The sequence below is a fragment of the Xylocopa sonorina genome, chromosome 11 (assembly GCF_050948175.1).
Source record: "Xylocopa sonorina isolate GNS202 chromosome 11, iyXylSono1_principal, whole genome shotgun sequence".
Taxonomy (NCBI): domain Eukaryota; kingdom Metazoa; phylum Arthropoda; class Insecta; order Hymenoptera; family Apidae; genus Xylocopa; species Xylocopa sonorina.
In genome coordinates, this window is record NC_135203.1 from 4494255 (window position 1) to 4516772 (window position 22518).

A 22518-nucleotide genomic window follows, 5' to 3' on the forward strand; every position below is an offset into this window, starting at 1 on the left:
GACGTAAATGACGTCTACAGATATCCAATGCTTAGGATTACAGACGCAAATGATAGTTGTAGATGTTCGCCAGTTCTTAGGAAAATCTGTTAGAAATAATAATTTTATTCCGTAAGCTTGAAACACGTTCATCGAACTCCCTAAGAATCGACTGGTTAAAAAGATTTGCTTTCGTCGTCCATCGTCGAATTCAACATGTTAACGTAAGTCGTTAAATAAATGAAAAGAAGAAAGAGACAGACATTTGATTTAGTATCCCTAGTAAATGCGTTATTACGTGAATAATCTTGTAGAAGTCTCAAGGCGGGCAAGAAACTCTTCACAAGAATGTTATAACGTAAATATTTATATTATATAAAACTTAAGTTCTTTGTAATTTATTCTATATTTCATTAGTTTTAATTTATGGTATATTTTACTAATTTCAGTATAATTTCTTGTATACTTCAACAATTTTATTGTAATTTCTTGTATATTTCAGTAGTTTCGTTGTAATTTATTGTACATCTCACTAGTTTTAATGCAATTTTTTTGTATATTTCCCGCCTTAGAGGTAAGAGAGAGAAAGGTATATAAGAAAGCTATAAGAAAGAGTGAGACAGATGATATCGATCCTCTTCGAGAACTCCTGGCACCATCTCTGTAAAAAGTGCTCAAACTGGTCGCAAACAATTATCGACAGCGAAGTAAATTACTGAAAACTACTAGCGCCATTTCTGGGGAAATTACTGAAACTAAGGTCCGACTAGTTTTACTAGTTTCTCAAAGAGCTGGCGCTAGTAGTTCTTCAGTAGTTTACTTCGCTGTCGATAACTGTTTGCGACCAGTTTGAGCACATTTTACAGAGATGGTGCCAGGGGTTCTAAAGTAGAGTGGGGAGCATCTGTCTCACTCTTTCTTATAGCTTTCTTATATATCTTTCTCTCTCTTACCTCTAAAGCGGGAAATATAAATGGCTATGAAAGTGATTTCACTGCGGCGCAAGTAACATCACAGTGCTTACTGTAACTTACTGTGGCAAAGTTGTATTGTCGGGGTATTGTTTCACTGTGCTGTTTTAATTCTAATACGCCAGAAGAATAAAAGATACTCTGACGGAAATAAGTAATTCTTTATTTTAAATCGAATCATATATGTGGATACATTGCAAGAAAATATCGATTACACTTCACATTTAAGATACATTGTACATTCTTTACGACTTAGTAAGATAAGAGACATTTTCGAAACGTTCAGAAAACCAGCCGTGGAAACTGTTTCTCTGCCTTGCTTATCGACCGCTTAATAACATATCGTAAACCTTATTTCTTTTTTTTTCTTCTTCGATTATTTGTACGACAATCATGATCCAACTGCTGTGATCGAGCGGCTCGATCAACGGGGATCGCGACAGGTGCGACGAACTTATTCTTTAGGTTCAACCGTATTGTGCAAGGCAAGTTCAGGTCCAACAACGGAGTGTCTAGTCATGTAAAAAGTAGCGGAAATAATCGACGCATAAGAGGACTCATTCTTGAGATCGTTACGTGAAAATTTATGGTAGAAACACGATAAAAATGTGGCGCTTTCAGGAAGTTCGTTTCGTTATTTATGGTTGGATGCGGAAATACGAATTTCACGTAATCGTTACATATCGTCACAGCTATTACAAGTTTGTTCTCAGAATGTTGAAAGCGTGTACTGTATTAGACACCCAAGATGATTGTTTTTTTTTTCTTTTTTTTTTTTTTCTTTCTTTTGTTAGTACGACGGTATACATATAAGAACATCTTTATATGTATACATATATACGTCTTTTTTAATATAAATACCACGTACCGTTTCTGCAGTACATAGAATATAATAGAAATACTGTTAAGTATATAAGTTAAGCGTACGATTCGGACCACGCTCATGTAGTTAAGCGTTTCTTCCCAACAAACTTTATCAATTTTTCCAACTGTTACGTTTCACGTATTCATATACCATTATATGTATAATATACGTATATATATATATATATTTATACTTATTCATAACATACTTAACGATGATCAACATTTAATTTATATCCTTTCCGCTTTTCTTCAACCAGGTAACACTTGTCGCATCACCGGCACCCTCTTTTCTCCCAGCTAACAGATCAGAAACATTGAATCGCTGTTAATACACGTACGCGTCTAAAATATTTATAAGTACGGCAGGTTCCTTAATCGAACTCTCTTAAATTAACAATAAATAGGTCTAAGCTCTGGAATCTTCAAAATTATCAATATATATATATATGTATATATATGTGATATGATAAACTTTGGTCGGAAATGTTCGCGTTTTCATTCGGTTTTTTGTTTTTTTTTTCCACGCCCTCGTTAACTTTCGTATAAATCAGACTTCGTTAGAACTTCGCGGAGCTGTGCTTCTACTTCTTTTTTTCGTTTTTTTTTCTTATTTTTTTTTTTTGGTTTCTCCGTTTTATTTTCTCAGCGGCGTTATGCCTAGCAAAAGTGTGAAAAAAGAACGTAAAAAATCGAGAATTGCGTGTTCTGTCTTCAGTCGTGTCGGAAGATCCGTCGTCGTTAATACATTTAATCGCTCGCAAGTATATTTTCCACGCGACTGACATCTTGGCGAGCGTCAACGGTGCACATGCGATCTTTTTTTTCTTTTTTTTTTGTTGCATTTTCCGTGTTGCTGCTTGCGTACTCGTAAACGGTTACGACATGAACAACGATAACGCGATTTAGACTATAATATTTATCGGAGGAGAATTGTATTCGTTAGGCTCTCAGTTCGTTTGTAAACTATGTGACACGCGTGGTCTGCATCGCCACGCGCCCCCGCTATACTTCTCTTGAGGTCAGTTTTGTTGAATAGTACAAACTTAGGCCTAGGAAGTACATATGTATACGTACATACCACGTTTCTGCAGTGGTTTCATTTACTACAATAAAAATCACGTATCTGGATTAAGGAAACATATGACTATTTTCGTTTTCTTTCTATCGACAGCATATACTTATAGCACAAATCAGTGTTCGAATGTCTAATCTTGGAATTATCATCAAGAAAGCGATTCCAAGATACGCCTTAAAGGAAAAAGTACAGCTTGACTATCTGCCATCACGCGTACACGTTGCCACGAATGGAATAATCGTGCTGACAGTGTAAGACGCATACTTAATCGCTGGTAAAATCAAATTATACGTAATGTAACATGTAAGTATGTGCATGTGCGTGTAGGTGTATGTTTCTAGTGTACAAACGGAACGATTGTCTCCTCCTTCGCGCGCAAAATCTTCCACTTCCGTCCTCTGTCGAGGTGGTACCCAACAACTGACTACAACGCCACCCCTCTGTTTGATTAACAGACGAAATCCCTGCTGCCTGCCTCTCGCGGTGCAATACCATTTATGTACCATCGCCTCTGGACAGACCATTCGATCGAAGGTCACGGTAAACCTACGGGAAATCTGGTACAGCGAAATATTAATAGGTTCGCGGGGATTGAGGGACATCGATCCTTGACAACTTGCTGGAAACGGGCAACAACGGCGTGCTTTTACGCGATTTTCTTCTTCGTTAATGGTCTCGAGTACATCCATAAAAGCGGTTTCACATATATAACACTGCTACTGTTGCTTACATATACCGTTTACCGATTATTTTATCCTACGCTGTCTGATTGTATCATCCTCCCTCACCCGTGCATAATCGACAAGACAGAAATAAAGAAAGGGAAACGCGTCCGCGTCTCCATAAAATGGCCACGCTCTTTCCTTCCTTGCGAAACGAGTCACGACAGAATTGTCTTCCTCTCTTCTTTTTACTCTTTTTTTTTTAGTGCAACCTGTGCCACATGTCGATGGTTCTCCTGGGCGATTGTGTCATCTGAAGCCAGTGCTCTCTTCCTTGGCTTCCTTCCACCCCTGAAACTACCCCCGTGGCAGGGCCGACGATACAAGAACCGACGATCACGTTTCCACCGATGAACTCGTTGCTGGAGTCCATCACGCATACCTTGCAAAAAAATCAATTCAATCTTTTCATACGTTTTTCCCTTCGTTTCCCTTACTTTTGTAGGCGATCACGAGGATTCTCCAGAGACGGATGCAGAAGTTAATCAGTCGATTGGTCAGACGATCGACGAACGGACGTTACGCGTAACTGCGTTATTACGAACTGGGGTTCAATCCGTCTCTGCATTTGACCTCCTTATTGATCACGATAGGGGTTTGATGTTTCCTTTGGTCGTAGTGAATCAAGGTTTGTTCGTGTGCCACAGAATTGTAGTTGATTACGAAGACACTTCAGTGAAGCTGTACGTTTAATATCTCTTCTTTTTCTTATTATCATTAATGAATAAATGCAAGGTTGTTGTACGTATATGCCAGTATTGTTCGAACAAACGATGAATCACACTTCGATTACGAATTAAAGAAAACCAACAAGCATCTAACGCTAGAAACTAAATACGTTCACTCGTGAATACCACTTTTACTTATTAAGCTTCGACATGTTTATTTATACGTGTAAACTATTGAAAATTTCGAACGAAATATCGTCACTGGTGAAATACAAGTTCTTAACAACGTTCTAGGTTCTCAAGTAAACCAGAAGCGTTCGTACCGCGATAGCGAATTTCATTCTTCAGCTCGATGTGTATTTCCAACCCATTGGGAGAACGATTCATTCATTTCGTGACGATGTTTCGTTCGACGATATCCATCGAGGCTCATCGATATTCAGTCGAGAACAGTCGTTCGTCTACGAAGGTCACCCATTATATCTTTCTCGATCTGTCTTTTCCCAAAGGGGTGAACTTTTCTTTCGAACGCGACGGAACACTCGTCAACCGTCGCGATCGATTCGCCACGGAAACGTGCAATTCCAATGCGAACCGATCTCGTCGCTACGAGCAGATCTCTTTCGTTTTCATCGGTGTAAAATTCTGATAACCGTTACTGTTATTATCGTTCATCTCTGCTTAAATTCGCGGTAATTGTCCCTCGATTATGCCCCTTCGAAGTTGCAAACGAGGTTTCGTAGATAACCCTGTGTAGTCGATCGATAGCTTGTAATGGATGGGACATGTTCACGGCTGGGGTGTTTCTTCGTGCTTATAATGGCGAAATTTTACACTTCTTATGGAAATTCAAGGGGAGAAAAAATGGTTTGTTTGTAGAACGACTTTGAGAAAACTCGAGTTCAAACATTTATAAAACACCGTGGAATAAGGAATGTGTGCGCCTGCATCAAATTATAATAGTGTTTGAAATAATTTATATTTTATCAGTAATATAGAGGAACACGTGGAACATGTTGGATTAAAAATGTATGGACACTCCCACACCATTCGATAATTAAAAAGAAATTTTAATATTTCAAACAGTTATCCTGAAAGCGGTTTGAATACTTAGGAAAAGAAGGAAAAGCAGTAGAAATTTAATGCTCAGTTGTCTTTTACGCAACGAATAAAATTGTTTGGATTTTTTCATCGTCTCCTCTATAATTACGGGAAGTTTAACTTTAGAAAATTAAACATTATTGCCGCAGAACCCAGTTCGAGAAAGCCTTGCGTATAAAGTGCGGTCGAGATTTTCCTAGAAATGTAACCTTTCTAGTAATTTTTATACGATTTTCTCCCCAGTGGGGGAGAGGGAAAAAATGAAAGGGGAATTGGGTTTGACGGCATAAAATCTGGGAATTAAATTTTTCGCGCACCGATGAAAACGCGTTTTACCCCTTGCCAGTGGGCTCGTAGGATGTAACCCAACGGCTCACATCCGCGGAATTTTGTTATGCATATCAATTCCCGTCAATTTAAATAGCGTTTAGAAAGAGCGAACCCGTCGATATTTGGTCGTCTCGCGAACAGAACGTTCGTCTTCGATCCAAGTAATAAGAACCATTTCCGAGTTAATTACGCCACCGGGAAATGGTTATTACTTTCAAGAACGAGTAAAAAGTTTCTAACCGATTCAATGAAAATTTTTCTACCCTCGAACCTCGACAGAAGAATAATTAGTCGAATTGTTGAGACGAAAGTAAATTATTTTCACGATTAGCGAAGGAAAGATTGCCTTTTTTAACTTGTGGAAACCAGATTTAGTTTTTAAGGAGATAAAGGAAAACTGAAATGAAAACTGTTGCATTTATAATTTTTCAAGAAGAAATTACTAATCGTTGTCCAATTCGAAACTATTTACCTCGATTGCTGACGACGCTAGCGAGCTGGCAGGAACATTAAAGGACATCGCCTCGTCCCAGACAGGGCTGGTCGTCGCTTTTCTTACAGCGGTTTTCTTCTTCTTCACCCTCTTCTCACCGCAAAGGAGATTTACTTTCACGAACGAGTCTAGAGTTTCTTTCTCCTGTGCAACACCACCATGGAATAGTCCATCGATATGTTTTTGTTTTTTTGTAACGTAAAAGAATGCAGACAAGAAAATATGAATTTCCATTCGCGAAAAATAAACTAGAATCAAATAAAACGAGAGAAATTAACCAACTGCATTAGAAGCTTCATTAAACCATACGAAACAGAGCAAAATGATATAAAGGCGTTAAATAATTAGTGAAAGAATTGAGAAGAAATGAATTATTTTAATGTGTAATCATAGTTTAAGTGCGGAGCGAAATAAGATTTGTTAAATTCAACGCGTTTGTAAAAATATATGGGCAAGGACATTACCTGCGGTGGAAATAGATTTCTCGCCCTCAGAATCAGGACTGTTAATCGTTCAGCGCTTGGTAAATAAGATAATGATAGTAGAACTTCTTGAATTTGCTCTGGTGGCTTTCGTTCTCGCTCAATTTCACCCCAAACCTCCTCTGTCGACGTAGGCGAGTCCAATCGCAAAATATGCAAGGGTACCTTGACAGAACCTACGATATCGTTCCTGCTGAAACGATCGCTGTCGAGTACCTATAAAATCGAACGATTTTAATTACAATAATATGACAAAGTCTCGAAAAAACTATTTACGTTACTAAATATAACACAAAATATACAACATTCGCCTAAAAAATTAATTTCCACAATTTTACTTGAACTAAATCTAATGAAAATTTCATTTGCCAAAGAAACGAGAAGGTAATTATGCTAGGTTGTTAATTGCCTGTAAAACTAGAGTCTTGTCCTGGAGTTCGTCGTTGCTGACTGGGAATTTGAATTGTTGATCGAAGAACGGGTTCGACTCGTTACGATGCATCTGTGTCTGTCGTTTTTTCGCGTCCACTTCAGGGCTGAGCATCAGCTTCACGTAAGGAATGTTGAATCCACCTTGATCACTTCCAGCCAGATCGTGCGCCTCGATCAGGTGCACATGCAAATCCGACCGATCAAAGTCGTATTTGAATCGCAAATGCAGCCGACCTAAACTCTTCCCGTTTCTGAAATTACGACCAACAGAGGAAGACACGCGTTATTTCGTATATTGATTTCTTCGCGTACCGTACATATTCCTATTTTACTGTTATACTATTGCGACGATTTGCAGAGGAACTGCAAAATATATGTTTAGTCGCGTAACATCTAAGTTTTAATACTCAGATGGTAGAAAAAACTAAAGACGTTTCTCAAAAATATCAATCACTTCCTACCAAATTCGATATTTTCTAGATGTTATATGCAGATCATCGAAATCAAATATTTCTCTGAAGTGAGCCAAAAATCGCGCTATGATTCGATAGCATGAAAATATTAGTGGCACGACAAACAAACGTGTAACAATAATTAGAGTGTAACTGTTGTGAATCGAATGGACTACTGTGGCAACGAGCACAATCGTGTTTTGTTCCATGTTTTCTTTAACAATTGATTTCTGGAACAGTCGTGTCACGAACACGTACAGAACGTTTCAGGAGCCGCTTATAAAGCTTTCAAAGGAAGTAGGTGTAACACGTAAGAATGGTAAATGAGGTTGTTACTGGGGTAATGCAATCCTTTAAAGTCTCCATTAATTTGGGACATTCGTATTCGATGCAGCTTCCGTAAGAAAGAGTAAAGGGTAGTTTAAGTGATACATTACGAATCGTGACCGATCGTATCCGTACATTTTCACTTACACCCTCTTGTATTTTAAGTTTACCGATTAAATGACTTCTATCAGCGATATCAGGAATGTAGTGTGCTTCGATACGCAGCGAGAAAAAGAATATTTATACGCGTGTGTGTATAAAAAGTGCAAATATAAAAACTTGTTATACGAACCCTTGAATTTTTAGATAAATGGGACCGTCTCTTCGTTGATAAAGATCAGGTTGTATAGAACCCAAAGGTGAAGCTGGGGGAGGTGGTCCACCCTCGCTGTCATATGAAAAAAGTATTAAAGTATTAATTAATGTAACGAGGATCCTTCAAAGAAAGTGCACCAAACATCCTCTTCCCTCTTTCATCTGATTAATTACTATTCGTTGAATATTGACCACGTAGCTGATCGAGATGAATGATTACGATATTGAGATTGCCCTCACCTTACGGAAATGCGTGATGGCGGAATAAGAAGGGGTGAAAGACTTCGACCAGCCGATCTGGAGATTCCATGGGTAACACTTATCGAGGAACCGCCACAGGAAGAGCTCACACCTGTTGCCAGAGACGACAGAGAGCTCTGAGAGGGTGATGCATTACTGCTGAGAAGGCTTCCGGAACAACTGGCTGGGCTCCCACAGCGTGCATCTAACGACGCTGCACGACCAGGTGATGGTGATCTGTGCATTTTCAAATCGAGCGCCACGTGTACGTCAATTCGTTTCTATTACCTGATAATGTTTCAAATAAAACTACGTAGCGATCAGGCACGATAGAAGACCTTTTCCTGCAAATAGCTAGCACAGAATCGCTTCACAGCTGATCAAGCTTAACGAAGCGTGCATATATACGATGTGTAATCACTGTGGTGTGAAACAAGCATTGTACTTTAAAAGATGAATTAATCAATACACCTTGGAGTTCAATGAACTGTCGCCAGGATCACTTTGCAGGATTAAGAGTCCATTATAGAGTCATTCGTGCCACGGAACAATTAACAGGATTCCGTGGAAGATTTGTCGAATATCGTTTAATAACTCTAATGGAGACATTCAATCCGAGCCCTCTATTACATACTTTCCATATACCCGGAAGATATTAAGCCGTGCATTACAGGTAGATCCGTGGCCATTTGTTAGACACAGGCCACCGAACAGACACGATGGCGAACGTATCGAAAACAACCAACAAGAGTTCCCGTTGAGCAAATTAATCCTCTGACCCAATTAACGGAGCTACTTTGTCCCTTTACGTAACCGACATTTTCACTATCGAAAAACCACGAATCACCGGAAGAGAGTTACGCGGTTCTATTAAACGTTAAGCTCCTCACATTCGCAGCGTCGAGTGTCGCAGATCGAATCGCAATATCGGTTGCACTTCGCGTTTAACTCGGATCGAACTAATTCGTAATTTCACGGCGAACAGAGCTGGACGGACGAGTGGAGTCTGCGAGACATCGTTTGCGAACGCACGAATGGAATGCTGGGCCCGTCGATGAGCTTGCACGACGAATTTAAAGCGCCAGGCTGTGCACGCGCGACTGCTAACTAAAGCCAGCGACAACGATGCTACGCGAGAGACAGTGCAATCAAACAAATTATGAACTTCGCGGAGGGAATCGTATTTCGTGGCAAATCGTGTCGACGGGATTGCGAAACGGCGAGCTTCCGGTCGAGGGGGCGGGAGATCTCCGGTTCAGCTTGACCTCGAAACAGGCAACTCCATTTTCACGCTGGGATCGAGACACGCGTGCATCTATTCGATACGTAAACTGTTGTCCCGCGATTCACTCAATTACATTCCACCGGATGGAATCAACGTCGACTCATCCTGAACGAAAGTACAATACAGAACAGCAGCAGTTCCGTTCGTTGGATATGTTCTCTCGTCTAAATACCACTAATCACCCATATCTGTGGGGAATTAATCTTCTCTGCAGTCACGTTGTGACATTATTATTATGAAAGTTTTAGCTGGAGGAGATCTAACGCGCGAAACTTTCATCGATGGATCAGGTTCTAGTGCAGTTTTTGATGCGGTTTAATTACGTGGAAATTTAATTTCCATTATGTTAGAAACATGTTAGGGAATATCTAGGATGCGAGATAAATAGGTCCATCATTAAAGATCGTTAATTCTTTTCTGATCGCAGAACGATGGTATCAGATCGTGCAGGATCGCTAATTGAATTGTTTTAATTAAATTATACCTGGAACTCCTACTGGGCGGATACGACGAAGCGGCGTGCAAAGGATCCCGATGATGATGGTATCGTCCATCTGGTCCGAACGGTCGAATCTGTGTCGAAGGGCCGCGATGACTGGGTGGCCCAGATGCTCCTTCCAACGAACTCTGCGAGCTCACGGACGAGTTTCTCGTGAACAATCGGCCCATACTTCCGGATCCGCCGCTGCCGCCCGGATAACTTCGACTTTGATGTGGCAGCCCTGCTGCTATCAAAACGGATTAATCGACGTCGAGCGTGAATATTAAAGAATTATCGTTGTAACAGGTATTCTGTTAGAAGAAGTCTGTTACTTTCTCATATTAAGTCTATCCTTTCGTTTTTCTCCTCTTCTAATAATTGTAGAAGGTGAATGATTTTACAGAGTGTGATTGGATGTGCGTGAAAACTTAGGGTTGGAAAGTAATGAGTAGAGTGACTGCGTGCGATCGTGTTCGAGAGATCGAGATGCGAAAGATGAATACAATTTTGACAGAGAATCGCTAACGTCCACCGTAATTTTGTATCGATCTGAAATTTCAAGGCGTCGAGGAACGTGGATTCTCAGGATTACAAGTTTTGATCGAGCAAAAAGTAATCGCCTGTTACTACATGCACGTACCACCTCTCGATTTTGATGCGCAGCAGCGACCTGGGATTACTTAGCGCGCGTGTGCTACCTGGTTTTGGTCCCGCGATCTTAGACCATGGCAGGGAAGGTGGGATCGGTTGTTAAGACGTCTTTATCGATCGACGATTTCGAGAATAACCGTGGAAGGGAGATTGTGTATAGGACGATTGTCTGGGATTAAAGTGCTCGTGCTCTACAGATTTTCTGATGGATAAGACGATATTCCAGAAGAGAAGAAGCTTTACCTGACTCGACGACCACGGAGGAACATGGCTGCACTGCGTGTTGCTCTTTGGTGATGTTAAATTCCTGAAAAAGCATTATATTTATTAGAACAGGTTATTACTCGTTCGTCTTCATTGCAAACGCAGCTGAATAATATCTTCACTTATAAACAGATATATTTTCTATTATAAATACGAGAAGGAATAGTCCAAATTGATGGATAGTCCAAATTGATCGTCCATTGTTTACGTTACAAACACATCCTCGAAACGAATCGCCAAAGATTTGCGCATGCAAATCGAAAGTAAAACAAACAGTTTCCTTTAACGAGCCGGCTGAACGTTTACCTTGCGATATGCAAAAAGGGGGATTTTGATGTCAAAGTTAACATTACACGCACGTACGTGCCGTTTCGCGAAACAAAGGCGTGTGCGTGTGTGTGCGTGCGCGCGCGCGTCAGTCTGCGAAATCCAGGTCAGCGAAGCGTGAAAAAGGACGACGAAAACGAGGGGGGAAAAAATGAGAAAGGAAAAAATTTCCAGCAGATATCCACCGTTTAATATAGCGGGGCGTCGTTGAAGGAAGTCGCTCCGAATTCAACGCGATTCGTTCAATATCTCCGAAATATCCGAGATACCTGAATTTCTCAGCTATTATTTCTCGATTCTGCATGGCTCGTGTTTGCCGCCCCAAAGGATCCTGTTTATTTCTGGACTCGTAATTAAAAATTGTCGACAAATATGTATTTAGCCGGGGAACGGATACGAGTTCGAGCCCCGGGTCATCGAACCTGTCTGCAACTCGTCTGTTTTTTTCGGATATATTGGCAGCGGATATATTTCAGGCTGGCGGAAGGAAAACATTGAAATTAATCGTTCACCAACCGGCCGCAACGATTGAACGATTCCCAGGCGTGGAAAACGTGTTTCGCGAACGATAAAAACTTTCAGATCCCTTCGAAACTTTCGATTGAACGTTAAAGTTGCGCGAATTTTCGTGCGAAACGAAAGCGTCCGTTTCTTAGCAATGCGAGTGAAGTCTTCTCATCGAGATCGAATAATTGTCCTCGCGCTAACATTTTAAACGTTCGAACATAGTAACGCGAATGTGACCAACCGCAATTTCGTTTATTTATTTAAAGCGAGAGGACCTTTAAAGCCGAGCATTTCCACGGCTACGTAAATATTTGATGCAATTTTACGTTGCACACATTACCTATGCACCTCCAGTATAAATATTGTATCAATATATCCGTTCCCTTAAATTCGCTATCAAGAAATTTGTATACACATGGAAATAGGCGAAATCGTGTTTCGCAGAATCGAGTATCGTTTGCGGATGTTGCAGGAAAATTGCAAAACAAAAAGGACGGAGAGCGTGTTTCTTTGAAATACCCGGTAAATTAAGTTAGCAGTATTTTCGATAAACGTCGACCAAGTATTGAACAGTGAACATGGAACAAGATAAAAACTATAATATTTCCTGCGAATATAGGATAATTATATTAGAAAATGCTGAACTGTATCGTGTCCTTTTACATTCATAAGATATCAACAATATAGTTAGCAACTAAAAAGTGTTATGAATTCAGGTCACAGCTGATTGATGAATCTATCTCATCGATTATCTACACGTCTACTTGGGAAACGCTTCGAAACAAAAGTTTGCCCGTGAAAAAGACCCTGTCAAACTTCGCGCGTTCCCCCTTTTGGCGGAAGGGTTTGGATATTTAATTTCACGCGGCTACGCGTGAAAGCGACCGATCCTTTTTGCTCGTTCCTCGACGAAACCTTTCATTACCACTTTTTAATTTCCTTTGATCATCGGTGGCCAAAGCGAGACGTCTTTTGGTTGTTTTTTCATGGATTCGGTTCTGAGAATGTGTGGCGGAATTGAAATTGCGAGCGACTCGGAACGGTGTGGCGAGAATCGAGATAGGCACGAATGCACCGGTCACGAGAACTCTGGACGTGGCTGTTGCAAAAAGTCTCTTTCACGTTTTGCTGAATCAAAGTGAATACATTTATTGTGCGACTTTATCTTTCACGTACACGCGAAATAATGTTTTATTACAACGACGTTTCTATCTCGGATTTTAATTGGAAAAAAAGTCACCCCATTTTTAGTAGAAACGCTAATGCCGTATTCATTAATTAATGTCCTCGGAAACGCTAACAAATTCCACTAAAATTCAGTCAAATACTTTATAAGACTCGTTAAAAACAGCTGCTGAAAAAAGAAGTTATCAACGACATTATCATAAACGTCGCTTCATTAAATTAATCTCTTCTACCTGACATCTGAAAAAAAAATATCTTAAACCGTCCCCATAAATTATCCTCCGATAATCCTACCTAAACGACTACAACTCTTGAAAACCATTAAACGCTTTTATATAACGAAGAACGGGGAATTTTTCAACCTCGACGATACAAATTAATTCTATTTCCGTAAGCACAATTCATTACGGAAGTTTCTCCTTGTCCAACACAATTCCATGTGCCTCGCACTCTTTCCTAACAACCTGCTAAAGGGCAGCTGTGTTAATGACCCTTACCAGCTGGCCCTTATCACGACTCATTGTGACGTATAATCGACAATAATTTTCATACCTCGCCTTTTGTCTACCTGCTTCGCGTTTCTGACTTTTCTGTTGGGTTTAACCTTGCTCTGGTTTCTAGGGAAAAAAACGGACCGTCGCATCGCGAGGACTTAACGATCGTGGCACAGGAAGGGATGGTTTCGATGCATCGAGACGATAATTAGACCGTTTGGTCGCTGTGAAACGACGTTGGAAAACGACACCGTTCGCAGATTGCCACGCAGCAACAATTGTCAGGTGCGTCGCTTGGGAACATTTCGAACAGTTTCGCAGTGGCAACTTTTGTATCGATGTTTTTAATTGGCACTGAGGTATTGTTCCGTGAAGGATGCTCCTGTATTCCACGAAGAAGCATTGATGATTCCTCGAGCGATAGAACAATTGTATTACTTGTTCGTCGTCTAAAAAGTGTAAACAATGTAAATTTAGAAATTGGATTGACTTATACACGTGTACAAACAATTTTCAGCCGCAGAGAATGTTGAGTTAAATGGAAAATTAACTGGACAGATTTCGAGAGAAGTTGCGCAACGGGTTTCCAGTTGTGTGACAAGCACAACGGACCTTGACTCGTAGAAATTACGCAGCTGACTGTTGTTCCGTGCACGTCGTCTGTCATGTCTCCTCGAAATCCTCTGGAATTGTAGAATAAACACTAAATCTCGTGCCGCGTATCGTTAAAAAATATAATACAACCGAAGACTATTGGAGACATGAATCTCCAGCAATCCAATTTAGCGCGATTCTAAAGTTTTCAATAATTCATAACGACTCTCGTACACAACTTCCATCCAGTCAGCCGAGTGACAGTCGTTAAAAATTGTCCTGATTTCGTGCCGATATATTTCACACAAACTGTCAAAAGTTTGCGAGAGCCTCGACTCCAGGTATCGATGTCGCGATAAGAATCTGAGGGGTGGTCACGCGATAAACCAATATAATATATTACTAATTCACAACAGTAACATTCCTCACGACTCGAAACGATATTGTACCAGAGAAATTCTCTTCCAGCATGATTGTAAATTGTATCATGGAAAAATAGAGAATTCTTAACGCGACGACCAATGCTTCATCGATAATTCTCATTGTGGTATTATCTAAAATGTTCCACGTTTGATATTAATTACACATTAAATTGTATTAGACTTCTACCTGTGCCATTTGATTGACGTATAATTGGTTTCAATTACCAGCTCGAACAGCTATCGCTTCTGTTTGATCTATACTACTTGTCTGACCGATCTCTCTGCACACGCCTGGCTGTACTACTTGCCTGACCGAGCTCGCTGCACGCGCCTGGCTGCACTACTTGTCTGATCGAGCTTGGTTCTTGCGCGTTCTATACTACTTGCATGACGGCTTGCGCTCGTTATACGCTGCTTGTCTGACCAATTATTGAGATCACTACTCATCAGACCAGTACTACTTGCTTTAATTACGCTCACCACACGATCTAATTGTATCCTACTTTTCTCAGCAGACACGGTCCGTCAAACAGAGTCTGTTATGTCTGTCGCTGAACTTAAGCAGATTACACATGATTAATATTGTTGCTATTGACAAATATTGACGATATTGTTGATCATACGCAGACGAATGTTGAAGGATTACAGTGGAAGTATCGAAACTGGTAGATAATATTGTTAAACTAGCTTGATCCGTATTAATAATCCCGTGCGTTCTGTTTTAATTAGTGTATACATTTGAACATGCGCGACGCGCGACACACGCATTCGTGCGTGCAATGTATATTAAACCATACGATGTTGCAATACTAAAATTAAAATTTGCGACATGGTGAATCATAAATTCCATTAATTTTATTTTTACAATTCAAGCAACACTGGAAATGGGACTGGCCATCCCCTGTACCGTACATTCTGCTTATTCTACTTAGTCGACTATACACGTTGCTGCTACAGACAACGAGACTCGTAATATAGAATATTCGTCCTCGTATTGTGTATCGCGCGTCATCGAATGCATTAGCGGCGTTTCGTTTTATTCCCAGAAATTTCGCGGAAGGTTAAAATTTCAACTGTGCTCGGTCGCCCGGTTCAAGACCTATTAAACTTAATTAACTAACACGACCAGGCGCACTTGGCTCGCGTTCCTGCGTATTTTTCCGCGCTCGAGAACAATGCCTCATTGTTTCTCGCTTCGAAAGTCAATGATGGCCCCCGTCCCGGTGGACAACAGAACAGAGGGATCGAAACGCGGTCCGTTCCACCAATTAGATTGAATTGCCAACTTTATAGCCGGTTCGATTTACGTGCACGCGTGCGATCCGCTAATCCAATAGCGAGACCGAGAGCTCGAACCGCGGTAACCGCATCGTTTATCATTCCGCAATTTTCCTTTCACGCTCGCCTCGCCTTTTTCTTTTCAACCACGTCCAGAATAACTCGACGATTAATATCGACGTTCCGCCGCCTCGTTTGGGCAGCGTGCAATAATACGAATTGAACAAAGACTCCATGGAAATGTCGCTTTAATTAAATTGTCCCTCAGATCGCGTTATTTATGAGCGACTGTGAACACTGGTATAATAAAAGCCGATTATCGCGCGGAATATTCAATGATGTTAGTCACCATATATTACAGAGATCGACAATAACTGCGAACTGCAAGAGTTCTTGCTCTGTGGATACTTAATTAAAAATTTTCAAACGTTCCGTCAAGAAACTAATTCTCAGCTAATTAATATCCTCAGAGTGGATCGTAAGAAATCGGTTGGAAAATAATTGATAAAGCAGTCGTCGGTTTTTTACGCGAATGGGGTGGTTAGTTCGTTATAAATGTTCATGAACTGATATTCGATCGGAACCCTCCAAAGGTTGCTTTATATTCAAGCCCCAGTGATTCCTGTGTAAGCGTCCGCCAGGGAGGCTAGAATATTAAGAACGCGATCAGTGTGTTGCTTGCGAGTTTGCTACGAAGTAGGCGGAAATAACGCTTCCTCCCACTAACAATGGGTTCAGGCAAGATCGAGTAGAAGCGTAAACCAACGCGACGCTAGGGGACGCGTTCAGAGCGCAGAAATGCCCGCTCCGTCCTTCGCGATTCCAGTAACGGAAGCACCGCGCGTCCACGTTTTAAATCATCAAAACGTACGGGCGAGAACGGCTATTGTGGTTGCACCAAGATAAATTTCGAGTAACAGAGAAAGCGTGTTGTGAAACAATTTATAAATAGCCAAATTGATATCACAAATAAATATCAATATCTTGCAAGTTTGCGGATCTCTCTGAAATTATTTGAATGAAAAGATAACGAATAATAGAGTTTTAAAAGTAAAGAAATTTTCGGTTTACTAGTTCCGCGAAACTATGGATGTCGTGTCAGGTGGAGATATTAGGACGTGGTATCTGAAACGGAACAATTTTCGGGATAAAAGTTAAGGTATCGCCGTTTGGGAATACATAACTCGCTTATTTCCGCCCTCCAGCAGGAAGCGTCGAAAATTGATGGAGCTGTTTTTGTCCCGGGAAAGAAATAGTGCGAAACAGCACGAACTTCGTCCGTGTCTGAAACAATGAAGATTTACCTTTATACCATTGGAAACATTATTTCTGCTCGCGAAAGAAATACAGCGATGGGACCGATGGTGGGGAAAGTAATAGCTTCGGTGAGGCGATTTAACCAGTGATTTAAATTCGCGAAAATACCGTCGAAAATAAAAATCGAATGGAAACACCGAAACCGTCGAGGGTTAATAAAAAAGATTGTGCAAGTTTGTTCGAACTTCTGTCAGTTATCAGCAACTATTCGTCAATTGTAACAGCGATGGGAATTCCATGGTCGAAAATGGAATATCAAGTTTAAAAGAAATATTAACCAAGACTCCAACATTTTTGTCGACACGAGTTGCTTTCAATTTTCATACGATGCATACGAAATTGTTAATAAAATGCACTATCGTGTTAAAATTCTTTATAACAACTGTACGTGCTTTGAAAAACGTCATTAAATCTGATCTAAGCAGTTTCGACTTGCTATTCACAGAGAATTATTCTTTAATATTCCTTGGCGGAGGATCCAGTAACGTCTAGCGTGTGAAAAAGTAACAACAGCTAAGAGCACGTTTCAACGAGCATTCTTAAGCAGTCTACCCGGCAAGTAAGAGGTTCTTTCGTCAAGGAAATACGATGAGAACTTGAAACGACTGGAATTGCTTCACGCTCGGGTTATGGCTGCGCTCGCCGTTTCGCTGTCGTCACCCGCGATAAATTTTAATGTCTGCTTAAACGTTCTATGTGGAACGACTTTTGTTTCGTTTCCTTGCGGTACGTCTCGAGTTTTATGGCACCTTATCGCGCCAGCCTGGAGACTCTGCTTCACCCCTTTGCATCACAGTTTCAATTTTTAACAATTTAAATGTCGCACAAGTCCAGTCAACGTGGAATGCGAGAAACGTCATATTCGTTAGCAAGGGTAGAGAAAATTTAATTTACATCGCGTAGGCACGTATCACACGCGGTTCAGAATTAAATTGAATGCATGCAGAGTTATCTGAGAGGAATAAAAAGTGTTCGCTCCGTTTCGAATTGTACAGAGTGGATCAGGAATTGTTTGACAAAAATACTCTTACGTTCCATCGTCAGATATCTCAATTTTCTTTTGAAAACGGAGGGAGCTTAGTGAATATTATATTTTCTGATCGTACACAGTTAACTGGCTCTAATAAAGCAACAGAAAAGAAAACACAGATGGCCCAGATTTAACTGATTCTTTGTCGAGTAATTCACGGTCCGCTCTGTATATAAATTACATTAATTACGATCTTTTGTCAGACAAAAACCGTGCTCCACGAGGACAAGGTATTCCAGTATGCTATTTGCACTCCGAGTTTAATTATTTAACATAGAAAACCGTCCCTCCCTTTCCCCAACCGTCGCAGTCCCCACACAATTTCATCCACGTTCTTCTTCCCGGACCATCTTAAAGGGCTTTAATTTTTATACTGTTTCCTTTGTCTCCGCAGCTCGGTTACGAATAAGAGCATTACACTTTTCTTGTTCTTCCTTCGAGCGCGAGCTGCCTCGCCGGCTGGAACCAAGTTAATGCAGCTACTCGAGTTCTGGTTTATTCTTCGGATAAGTCGTGAAAAGCGAAGTTTTCGTTCCGCCAATAACGATCCCGTACTTTCTGCAATAACGTTCCACTGATGATACTGGTTACTCTCCGCAACTGGTATCTCTATTTTCTTCATCGTTCGCGCAGCTTCGATATTACGTATCCAGAGAAAACACTGGCGTGAATCGATGTTAACGAAAATTTGATCGGAAATTAAACAAATCAATGGCGAACGCGGGGCATAACAGACGGAGAAGTGTTTGCTAATCAACGCTTACGAAAATTTCGGACCGTGCGAGTATCAAATTGTTGTTTGCGTTCAACCTGTCGTGTATGCAAATAGGCGAGGCGCGCTACGTTCAACCGCGATTCGGCGCAGCGTAACGCAATTACGCGGCTGCACGCAGACCCGTGAATGTTCGCTAATTGTCACGCGCGCATCGGCCAGTATTTTTCAAGCGTCGAATTAGACGGCTGTTTAAAACGGGAGGCGCCATTCGAGAAGGAGAAGGTGGGAACAGGGTGTTTGGTGAATGTCCAGTTCCTGGACGTTCCAGAGGGACCAGGTTAAAAGGCACGAGGGCAACGCGTCTCCATCCCCAGTAATACGAGTAAAATCGTCCGCTTCGAGATAATTTTTGTTTCACCGACGATTTAATTGCGAACGAGGAATTACGAGCGGCGGAGGTTTAATTAGGCTGTGCGAGAGAAAAAAAGGATTCGTTCTGTCGACAATAACTCTTGGATAGAGTGTACGCTTTAATTAACATCCCTCTCTCCCTGAATCCGGAAATCATCCAGGTGGCGCATGTGAAACGTGCCGTTAAAACGACATACGAGCCCCCCAGTGCCACGGTGTGTACCGTTACATTATTAAAGTCGTAGCTTTCTGAGTATCGTAGGGCTCCCTGGTGTTTTAAGCATACAGAGTTGCGTTATTTAGACACGTGGCTAGCAAAGAGAGACTCGTGATTTCATCCTGCACGATCAGCGGTTTGCCTTTTTACTTATTTCTCTTATCTTTCGTTATCTGGTAAGCGTAGCATAGTTCTATTTAAAATGTAAAGTAGATTAGGAGTAGATTTGAACAATGCGGCTTGGTAATTTTATGGGCATCGCCACTGTGAACGCTGCATACTGGATTAGAGATGTTAGAACGCGAACCATACCCTCTCATCGTCAGTTTCGCGTTTACATCACCGACAAGTTTGCAGTAGAAAAAGGAAATCGTTACGAGCGAAGAACAAAAAGGGCAGAAAAAAAAGGGGGAAGGTCCATTAGCGAACGAACGTTTCGTAACGATATTGAGTTACGAGTACTTCAGAAGGAGAGAGGATACCAGCGCAAACCTCCAGAGGGAGAGCCTAATCCCGTAACGATTTTGTGATTTCGTGTAACTGAGAAGTGGAGCTGGAAATGACTCTAGTAATCGCGTGAACGAGCTTCGCAACAAACTGCGTTGCCTACGCGTCGCCTTTCCTCCCCTTCAGGAGCGCGTCAGGGATGTCCAACGCGCGCGATGTCTTGTGTATCTGAGCGTGCCAAGCGGGAATGCAATTTGCATCATTATATCGCGAAACGTACCACCATTTAACTACGCTGAAAGCTTCTGCTCCATTGTAGACGTAGGTTTTAGTGCAGTTAAGAGCTACAATGACTATCGGATGTCTTGGGTTAATTTTAGGCTCGATTATTGCTGGCCCAGCTCAACCTCGCTCACGATCTTCGTGGAACGAGTGATATCTACATAAGGATTGTAAAAAAAGTTTCATTTACAAGATAGTTATAGAAGAGAGTTGGAATAGTACAACTCTAAACTCTCAACATTAGTAACGTTAATTTTGTCTTATTTAATTTTGTTAATCCCAGCCACTGAAACACGTAGACTAAGCAACGTATATACCCCCTCAGTTATTATCGTACTTCACTATTTTCTGCGTTTAGGAATTGAAATCAATGCACGCTGAAATGTAAATGTATATTTTGGAACGATGGTAGTAAAGTTATTACTGTACGATTGAAGTACGAATAACGTGGGCTTATATTGCTGAGATCATAGATATTTTCGGCTTTAATACGACTTCAGACAGTGAATAGTGATAACTGCAACGTACTATAACAATACCACCGTGCTTTTGCATAAATACCGGCAAGACTGACTATTTTATGAAGCAACATACATTTTCAAACTGCTAAACCTTTACGCGAAACAGTTAACAGGCTGCTTTACGATCGTTCAGCGAAATTCATAATGGATGTAACGTTTCCCCGGATATTTATTACGGTTCTGCGAATACAATTAATACTTCCGAACGAGAATATAATTCTTTCAATTTCGATTGATACTGTCTCTCTCTTTTGCTGATCAATCAAAAGTAAACGAAAGAGGAACGAAAATTGAAATTCACTCGCGATCGCAGCGATACAAATTACACTCGCTGTAACATTTCCCGATACCGCACGTAGATCACCCAACAACGTCCGAGGGAAACGGGAACGCGTAACGTCTGAAATAATTCGGCGGTGGTCGAAAATCAAGCGGCGCTTTAATTACGACGATTGAAATCGTCTCTTATTAATTGATTCGGGACGTCACGTAAATGTCGCGTAATAACGCGGCCTGTTAATAATATTAAAGTGAATTCAGGCCACAGGTAGGCAGATAATGAAATTTTGGATCAACGACCGGTTGGTTGGTACCACCGCGACTTGAATGGGCTGTTCTAGGCCTATGGCAGCAACGATGCTTTCAGCGTACTTAATTGACGGTGGCAATACATTTTGCGTGTGTAATAATGGAAATTACGTTGCGTCGGGACAGCCTCGAGAAGAAGTAGCCTAAAATCAACCCTCGCCTCTCGCGAGAGTGCCTATTACACCCTAGACGATCGCACGAGGGCGACGTTGCAATCTAAAACTGCATCGTGCTCTGCGATTGACGTTAGAACGTGAACGTTTCCTCTGGGTTAATAGGAAATAATGATTTTTGAACGCAGAAATTGTTTGGCACACGTACGCGAGCACGGACACGCATGTGAGTTTGATTGAAAAAGAAGCATTGTAATTAAAAATATTTCACGTTATAGCGTAGGTCTAATTGCTCATTAACAAGATGCAGATGAGCAACGAGGAATTGAACGAGGAAGAAAAAAACATCGACGACTGGCAGGAACTTCTGCCAAGCTAATTACGTTGAAATCACCAAATTAGCGGTACGCGCGTTGCAGTTAATTATGGAGTCTTGCGGCTGATATTAACAGTGGACAATATGCAAATGCAAGCCTGCGTATCGGAATTAGTTGTACGTACATACTGGGCAAACAAGTTCGATGATTCGCGATGCTAAAAGTACGAATACGCGCGTCGCCAGGAATATTAATGAACCTCCGATCGATGCCAGCGTTACGCGTACATTCTGCCGGAAAATGCGGTTTAATGAAAGACACGCTTGTGGCAACCGAGTTTTAATCAAACGAATTAAAAACAACAACAACAGAAAAAAAAAACGAAGAAAATTCGCAGTCGTGCTGCGCAGAATTTTGATCGCAAATGAAATTTGAAATACTTTTCTTTTTTACGTATTTTCAATTTAATTGGTCTGACCTGCGTGCGATATCTTCTACATGCACATTCGAGTGCGTTGATTAATTACGAAAATATTGTTGAAACGTATAGATACAAACAAAATGGGGATATATTCTGTACGAGATAAATCGCACTGAGACAGCGCAATACGGAAATAG

At 41.0% G+C, this 22518-nt stretch overlaps 1 protein-coding gene across 1 annotated transcript in view; it reads right to left on the reverse strand.

The window, feature by feature from the left end:
* Positions 1–3816: 3816 nt before the first annotated feature.
* The window catches only part of Sytbeta (Synaptotagmin beta), a 53286-nt gene continuing 34584 nt past the window's right edge, over positions 3817–22518 (reverse strand). Inside the window, exons 2-9 of the mRNA XM_076903968.1 lie at positions 11115–11178; positions 10224–10467; positions 8455–8691; positions 8192–8287; positions 7098–7371; positions 6671–6904; positions 6186–6350; positions 3817–3996 (exon numbers count right to left, since the gene is read on the reverse strand). Coding sequence (XP_076760083.1) covers positions 3817–3996; positions 6186–6350; positions 6671–6904; positions 7098–7371; positions 8192–8287; positions 8455–8691; positions 10224–10467; positions 11115–11178 — 1494 coding nt within the window. The remainder of the gene's footprint in view (positions 3997–6185; positions 6351–6670; positions 6905–7097; positions 7372–8191; positions 8288–8454; positions 8692–10223; positions 10468–11114; positions 11179–22518) is intronic.